The following is an 8,651-nucleotide window of genomic DNA, read 5'->3' as shown; positions in this document are numbered from 1 at the left end:
GAGCCCGCAGGAGGGGCAAGGCAGCATTCACAGCTTGAGACTTAACCCCAGGCTGCAGCATGTGGTGAACTAGAGAAATGAGATGTGTCAGTGGCTAACGTTATCTTCCACTGCCTGGTGTAAAAAATGAAAGCTTTTAATTACAGATTTTTTTTTTTTAAGAGGACAACTGTTTCCTTTACACTATCAGTTAAACTTCTGACCGAGCAGATTTGTACTATACATAAAAATCTAAAATGGGTTTGAAGAAAGTTTAGCTCAGAGCTTTATTTTTCTTTCTGCATACTCCCACTTCTCAACTTCATATGTTTTGTTTTTTTTCTTCTGGTTTGCTGACACTGTACAGCCAGGGCTACCTGTGCTGTTCAGGAGGTGGTGCCACAAGGGTCAGACATGTGGCTGGCATGGGCAGGTCCACTGAAGCAATGCAACAAGTTTTATTTCCGCGTTGCACAGATTCTGGCTGTGTATCCATGATTACACTGAAGGAACAGAGTTCTTGACTCCCCTTAGCATGCAGGTGTTTGTATCACATGAACCCAGACTGCAGCTCACCCCTGACAAGAGGGCACAGAAGCTGCTCTGGAAAAGTTTGAAGGAAGGTGGGCACCGCTGTTACACATCACTTGAACTCCACCTGTTTATACTTACCCTTGTAAAACATTGTCCAGGAACGAAAAAACCCTGCTGCTAGCAGCCTGGCTTTCTCCCAGGTCTCTGTCTTGTATTGCTGCAGATTTTCTAAGCAACTGTTTCTTTGCTCTCCTGGTTGTCCATCACACCTGCTTTGTCCGGTTGCCTTCACTCTTTTGCATGTCCTTATTCCCACACTAAGGATCTGCTCTCCCCTTCCCTGGTGAATGACGTTTTAGTGCAATAAGCTGCAAGATTAAATAAACCCAGTGCTATCCCTAATTGTTCTAATTTGCAGCTCTGAACGTGCTGAATTCAACACAGATTTCTTCTTTTGAAAGTAGTAGCTAAGTACCTTTAACAAACCCAACTGCACTTGGGGAAGTCCTAGGAAAGTCTAATATTAGAGCTGCCATTTAATTCTCACCAAAATAAAAAGGACCAAGAGGCCAAGTTCCCTCTGCATGTCTTTCATGTTGGTCTGTTACACAGTGTGATCTTGTTTTACAAGTGCTCTGTTTACAAGAATGCTATGAAAAAAAATGTTCATTTAAGACCCACAATCACATAGGGCTACTTTTGTAAAGGTCTGATCCAGTCCTACCAGCTGCTTGCCCACAAAACTTTGCAATTGTGGAGGCTAATTAAGATTCCTCAGAGGAGCTCTCCTCTCCTTGGCAGTTACAGAGTGCCTCATTAGACATGCTGTACCTCCCCCCGCACCGAGCAGAATGCCCCACTGTGCCTGCTTTACGGCATGCCTGATGAATTAACCGATTGATTCTGAAAATATCATTACTTCGGGGCTAAAACTGTTCCCTTTAAGGGAAGAACGTCAGTGCTCCACGTAAGAATAAACTGATGCTACAGTACCTACAAACCCCCTTCTCTCCCACACTACAAGAGTCGAGGATTTCCTTGCCGGAATACAAAGGGCTCAATAAAAAGGGAATTAAGCGTGGCTCTCTGTGAGGATGGTGAGGAAAGTTTGGTTCTAGGCAGTAAGCACAACCTAGCAACTTGCACTAAGGAGGCTTACCTACACACACCACCTCTGATTTAAAATTAGTTTCAGTTCAACATGAAATGAGTGTATTTGCCTGGTTTGTATCCACTTCTCTCTCTAGCTTTAAAGAGAACAAACTTGTAACTGGTATAAATCAAGCAAGTCTGGGAGTCTGTTGGTGGTAATATTATGTGGCTGAACTGCAGAGGCACACAGCTCTAGTACTGGAACAAAACTTGAAGTGGCACCCATGCCTAGCATTGTACCTTTGAGCAGTTATGACTGCAAGGGTTTGTATTGTCTTAAAATTGGATTCTAGTCTAAAATCCAGTCTGGTTCATCTATTCCTCAGTTCAGGCTTTACATGTGTTCCCTTCTAATGCAAACAGCTTTCCCTCCTTGTGTTTGTGCAAAGATCTGTTCTTGATTTTTAAAAGCAATCTAACCGTAGGAACAAGGCAACAAGGTATTTCAAGTAGGGAAGAAACAATGTGCCAACATACACAATTTCAGGTTAGTCAAGACCATCAGCTTGGACAGCCTCCTCTTTCTGAACGGTTTGAGTGTTTAGCTGCACCTCTTTCGATGAAAAAAAAATACATTCACTTCCCCAAACTAAAAGTGAGAAAATTAAAACTTACAACAATTTCACTGCACAAAACCATACTATATATTGTAATAACAAAATGCTTTATTTTCTGGGAATACAAGGGAAAGCGTAATGGCCATCCTCATTACCAAATGGTTCTAAAAAGGAATTCTTTCTTTGAATACAGAAACACTCATACAGAAAAGGCGACCTGTCGATAAGTTATCTCCTTTAGCAACTGGAATTCTTTATTTTACAGCTGAAGTTGGGATTTGAATAATCTACAACAACATATTTCAACTTTGTTTATATTTTCTAGTAGATGGGGGCACATCCACCACTCAGCAACGTTCTTGTTTGAAAGCCTAACAGGAGGCTGAAAATACAACACAGATGTAGCTATCACAATTCTCACCCACCTTGCTTTGCAACAAACCACAAGACTTCACCATTACCACAACAAGACAGTGAGAAAGCCACAAGGTAACTCATCTTCTCTTTTATCTATGAAGACTTCTCATCCGAGCCTCATGCTCATGAAATTCTTGTACCAGTCATCTGATTACACCTCACTACTTCACCACATATCCCTTTAGCTGCAATCTGGAACTCTGTTGTGAAAAGCATACAACAGATCAAAAGTGAAACAAAATTATTTCCCAATGTATCTGCTTTTTTACAATAGGTTTGGAGCTGAGATGTTTTAAAGACCACAGTTTTACATCCATAAATTACTTCCGCCCTCTCTGAATTTCATGTTAAACTTGTTAAAGAAAGGGACTGTAAAGTTCCTAAACTTGTCAGGCTATAAAGTAACCTTTCATCTTTTAATCCAGCATGACAACTCTTTGCCGCAAGTAGTGTCCATGCTAAGCAGTACAATCCACCAGTCTTACTCTTTAAATGGGGTTCATGTTGTCTCAAGCGGGAATGGCAAACTCCAAAATAACTAATGGTTTTCTTTATTCAGGTTAGACATAACAAATATGTCAGATACAGCAGTTAGTCTAGAAAAATACATTTAAAAAAATCTTCAGCAGACCATGCTCCCTGTAACAAAATCTTTCAAAACCAATTTTACAAATTATTCTACATTAATGTAAAAAGAAATTCTTAAATTTAGCATCATGGATTCCATCAAACATCTATCAAAACATGAGTTTCACTATTTGCAGATGTTAGAATTCATAATACATTTTTTTCTAATGTATCCTGTACATATTAAATAACCTAAAAGGCTCTTCTTGTAGTGCATTAACAGTTTAGCAAGCACACTCAGTATTTTTCCAGTACCATTTGCATTACAGGTATTTGCCCGCAAATGTAATTAACATCTAAAAGTGCACACAGTTAGGTCCCCCCTCCCTCCCCATAACCTGTTTCACTGCTGAAACCCAGACATAACTGGAAACATTATGCTACTACAGCTAATCTACCCATGATTAGAAATGTGTGACTAGAACGTTCTCCTTAAACTATACAAGAACTGAATTATATACAAGAGTCAAAAGCACAGCCTGTATTTACATCAAGAAACTTCCACTACCACAGCATTATACCAAGTTCTCAGTACAGTGTTACAGTCGGTATTTACTTAGGATTTAGCTGTAAATCAGTATAACACAAAACCTAGCTCAGAAAACGCCCTGAAAAAAATGAACTTATGTATTAAATATGACTTCTGTTATGCCACAGGACAAATATCCATAGCCGGATACTGGTACAAGTTCAGTGTTTGAAATTAGTGTGCTGTTCTATAAAGCAACTACGAAGTTCCAGAACGGTTGCTGGGGAGGGGGGGGGGGAGAAAAAAGGAAAAAGGACAGCAGATGTCATTTAAGAAATTAGACTAGAATAACTAAACCAAACCGTTAGCACAAATTTAAGACAGTCACTGCATGCAGAAACTTCATGGAAAAAGTGTCAGACAAATCTGTATCGCTTGTAATACACAAGCCTAAAGTGTAACTTCACTGATCTTTTTTCATATCAGTTGGTAGAACTTTTCCATATCAAGTGGGAATATTTTAAGATTAAATTCCAGATTATCCAGTTTGAGATTACTAGCTTTACTCTTCAAGAAATCCAGTGTATGAACCTACATTGCAATTCTCAAATGCTATTAAAAAAAGGCAAACTAATTTTTTCAATTCACTTTTTACGCTGATTTTTTTCAAAGAAATCCAAAGTGTTGACTTTAATTTGCATTAAAGTGGTAAAACATTTCTCCTGTTTCTCCCCTCTCCCAAAAGTGCAAAAATCAAGTTGCTGCTTGGTCCACAAACATAATACATCATATACAGAGAGATTTTCCTTCTGATGGAATACTGCTGCTAACCCATCACTTCCAGTTACTACTCCGAGAAAAATGTCAGCGTCCAAAGATGGCATTCAATTCCAGCAGAATTAATTCTACAATCTGATTCTGGTACACTGTGTGGACTGCTATGTTACCAGTCTCTTTCTCTGGTTTTAATAAGGTTGGACCAAAAACTATTGCTACACTTTGATAGGTCATTCGGTTCTTCTCTCCATTCTCTACAACTCTGGAAGGGAAAAACACACACACACAAAAAGACATCAGTGTTAAGAGTGATGGGATGACAGGAAAAAAGAAACAGTCTAAAGCAAATGACTACTATTCATAATATTTAACTACTGGTCTTGTTATTAAGACATATACCTGCTGTGATTTCCTTCTCCACAGAAGAGTTTTACTTTGAAATCCTCACAATTTCTCTAACTTACGTTAGAGAAATTACCTGTTAGTTAGTCCTTACTGACTGTGCAGTATCACAATTATAACACAGACTGTCTAAAGTCCATTAGTGCTCTGCAAGCTTGTATAGAACAGACCCATATATTGCATTTATCAAGTCCAACATTTGCAAGAAAAGCACAGTGTAAACTGTCACCTACTATTTTTGATTTGATTATTTAGCTTTAAGGGAGGGTCAGTGTTCTTTGTAATACTTACCTCTTCAGGTGTCTAAAGAGTACTTGCATAGTGTCCTGATTTGGTTTTGGCAACTGTTTAATTAAGTCTTTAACAGCATGGACACGCTGTCTTGGTTCTTGCTCTGCAGAAGGAAGAAACGAAACCTCAGTATTTCTGTTTAAATCTTTACCATAAAATTTAAGAGACTGGGACTAAAAGCTTGTTTTGCAGGGCTAATGTTAGAGAACATACTGCCACCTCCTGGCCAGCCCGTGTATTACTGACCGGCAACCGCAGGGAACCCTCACAAGACATTCAGAATCAAAACGTTCTTTTTTTGCTAAGATAACTGAATTGCACATATTGAGCAGCAGTTACATAAAAAACACATGCATGTTTTCCAGACTTACTGATAGCATTGACGAAGTCATTGAAGTGATTATAAGTGAAGAGCGGCTCCGGCAATTCTCTGAAAAACATCTTTAGAGCTCCTGTGATGACATGTATATCTTCCCACTTACTGTCATTCAAGTCAAGTTTCTCATCTGAGAGTCAAAAATAATTAATGTTAATAATTTAACTTTTTTTTTTTTAATATATAACTTAGTATTCTTTCCCATATTATTGTTGTTAAAGCAGTGAAGATTGTATTCTCCTTCAGCCTTTTCTCTGCTTTGTACAGAGCAGTAGCAGTGTAAAACCTTTTGTTTTTATAGGTGGCTAGGAGAATACTTTTCAGAACAAGCATTGTGTGAGATATTCATATGGCTGCATTCTAATAACACTGCATGCTCTCTTAGAAGGGGTAAAACACTGTCAAACAATCTAGTCCTCGGGAGACCTGCAGCAATTTAGAGGCCCCAAACTGCTCAGAAAGGAACCAACAAGAGAAATCTCAACAGTAATTCCATCTCAGCCTGGAAGCAGGGTCTCTTCTGCAGTCAAATGCCGGGTGGGGCAATGCATGCCACTCACTCCCTTACCAAGGAGAGTTTTCCCTTTCCAGAGGAGAATATGAACTCCAATACAATACAAAATTTAGTTCTAGAACCTGTTAATCAGGAAATGAGTGGTCAGATAGTAAATGGGCTACTGTTCTTTTCCCAGCTGCAAGCCACCTTGATTCCCACTGAACAAAACACTAAGGTATGGATACATGGAGTTTTACACGAGAGTACAGTCAACAACAGCTCACAATCCCCTTACTATAAGGGCACGGCAAATCTTGCTAAAAAGCAAGCTTAATGCTAGTGAAAACTTAATATGCTTACTTACTGTTTTACTATAAGGTATGCAGGTGTTTTTTTTTTTTTTTAATCTTTTTGCCCTCTTTGAATTCTAATACCACCTTTCTTCATAATTATGTTCTAGCAATACCTCTGTGCTCCATGAAAGAACAACCTCCAGGATGTTAGTTTTGTTGTTTGTCTTTTTAAATGATCTATGTCTACTACACATTAATTTCTGCTATTTTGAAGTAATTTTACTTTGAGGATGACAATCATGAAAGCTGGTAGTTAAACATTAAGATTTTTTCCCCCCCGAGCTTTCTATGAACTTCAAATAATCTAAGAATCTATGTAATTGTAATATAGTTCAAAAAAACTTACCATGATTGACTGCAAATCTTAGTTTCTGTATCACTGCAAGATTACCACTAACTCGGTATAAGCCATCAACGTCTAGTCCTAAAACAAAGGGATAAATGCATTTTGATACCTTATGTATATACAGATTCTGAAATTATTAGACTCCTTGCTTATAGGTCTAGCCTGCAAAATTAAAACCAAAAGCAACCCACCTAATCTGGTAATAATGACCACCTGTTCAACAATGAAAAAAATGAAGTTAAACTAGGTTTTTTGATGGGCAGGGCACACTGGAGAAGGTTTAGTTTGCAGACACGAGTTTGGTAACATCAAGCTCAAAAGTAATCTCTATGCTTCCTACCCCGTAGAACGGTAATAAATGAGGCAACGGCTCCAAGTTTTCCCAATGAGAAGAGGGATCTCGAATGCTTTTCATGGGTGGGCAGGGTATATGCAGAGTCCAACATGCAAGAATCAATTATTTCATGGATGTTCAACTTTTTTAATGCGTGGTGGTTAAGAAAAATCAAATCAAGTCATGCACAGAGCATCTCAAAGTTGTCAAGTGACCCGGTTTGCAAGAAGGATGACATGCATGCACACTCACTATTCAACAGCCTTCAAAAGTAAACAGGTAGCCCCTGCCTTTACAGCACTGAACATTCAACCAGGCAAAGAAGAAAACTGTGTCCCTGTGTTGCTACTGCAATTATGCAGAAGTGATTGATTAGCAGGTAAAGAATTTAATTGAAATGCCACTTGAATGCAGCATGTGAGTCAGTGCCACTGAGAGGGTGAGTGCTGCCAGAATACCTTCAGTCCCTGTAGCTCCTCAAGGAGTAGTCTGATGCAATACAGCACAGTTACCAGCACCATCTGACATATCCCTTTTTCCCCATAATCCACTAGTCACTCCTTTACAGAAAGAACTGATTTGAAGTGTGTTGGCAGTAGCAAGAAGTTGAGGAAGTGGGGAAAAAAGCTGTTCATTTCTGTCAGCTTTCCCTTGGGTATTTAAAAAAGGAAAACTTCACCACTATCTTCACTGCAGTCCTGTCTTTAAAATACAAAAAATTAAAAACGGAACAAAGCAAAATAACCCCTTTCTCTCAAACTGCAGACCACAAATGGCAGTAAGCAGTTATCTATTCCCTCCCAGGCCATAAGATGAGAAAGAGGACTACGGGTTGCAACAAAGTCCTAAATGAAGTTTCCATGGAAGATACCTTAAAATTCACTTACGGTATTCCCTTGTAAACACTTACCCTGATTCTCAAGAGAATGTTCTCAAATTAACAGACTGGTATATCTCAGTGATAGTTATGGCAAATCCACTCTCAGGTGATATGGCAATGGCAATAGCAAGAAACAAGCAAGGAAACAAATCCAGACTATAGCCAAGTCAGAAGTCACGACCAACATATTTCCAACAGAAAAAAAGTGAAGATGTCCTTTACATCAGACAATCCAGAATGCCACGTATAGCTTTCAAACGTACTGTTTTCCCAGCTATTAGGTAGGATAAACTTATTTTCAATGAAAGCAAGCAGAAACTGAGTCAATATGTGGACACTGACAACCTCCAGAACAGCATGAAATTTCACACAGCAATCCATTTAAGAGGCTGAAGGAGATCAAAATAATAGATTCCTCTTCTGGCAGCCAAAGCTTATACAAAGCAAGAACACCACTTTTTTTCTATAAGTTCGCTTCAAGGAAGTGTTAATATAAGTGACTTTGTAAACATGCTTAAACCTTTCAGAAACTAAGGTTGCATTCAGTCTCTCTTCACCTGGAAGAAAATTTTGATGAGATGAGATCTTCTATTACTTCTTGTAATCCCTCCTCTTTTAGACCCTTACTGTTAGGAGACTGACTTTTCCTCATCTTGAAAGA

At 38.8% G+C, this 8,651-nt stretch overlaps 1 protein-coding gene across 9 annotated transcripts in view; it reads right to left on the bottom strand.

The window, feature by feature from the left end:
* Positions 1–2,308: 2,308 nt before the first annotated feature.
* The window catches only part of ARHGAP12 (Rho GTPase activating protein 12), a 77,508-nt gene continuing 71,165 nt past the window's right edge, over positions 2,309–8,651 (bottom strand). For 7 of the 9 annotated variants that reach the window (XM_035318829.1, XM_035318831.1, XM_035318832.1 and 4 more), the window contains 4 exons: positions 6,777–6,854; positions 5,577–5,711; positions 5,206–5,308; positions 2,309–4,774 (listed from right to left, as the gene is read on the bottom strand). In XM_035318829.1, the coding sequence (XP_035174720.1) occupies positions 4,600–4,774; positions 5,206–5,308; positions 5,577–5,711; positions 6,777–6,854 (491 nt within the window). In that variant the 3' untranslated portion in view covers positions 2,309–4,599. The other 2 variants (XM_035318838.1, XM_035318837.1) reach the window with 2 other exon arrangements.

Source organism: Oxyura jamaicensis, chromosome 2 (genome assembly GCF_011077185.1).
Source record: "Oxyura jamaicensis isolate SHBP4307 breed ruddy duck chromosome 2, BPBGC_Ojam_1.0, whole genome shotgun sequence".
Taxonomy (NCBI): Eukaryota; Metazoa; Chordata; class Aves; order Anseriformes; family Anatidae; genus Oxyura; species Oxyura jamaicensis.
Note: the sequence above shows the minus strand (reverse complement) of the source record. Positions and strands in the feature narration are given on the sequence as shown.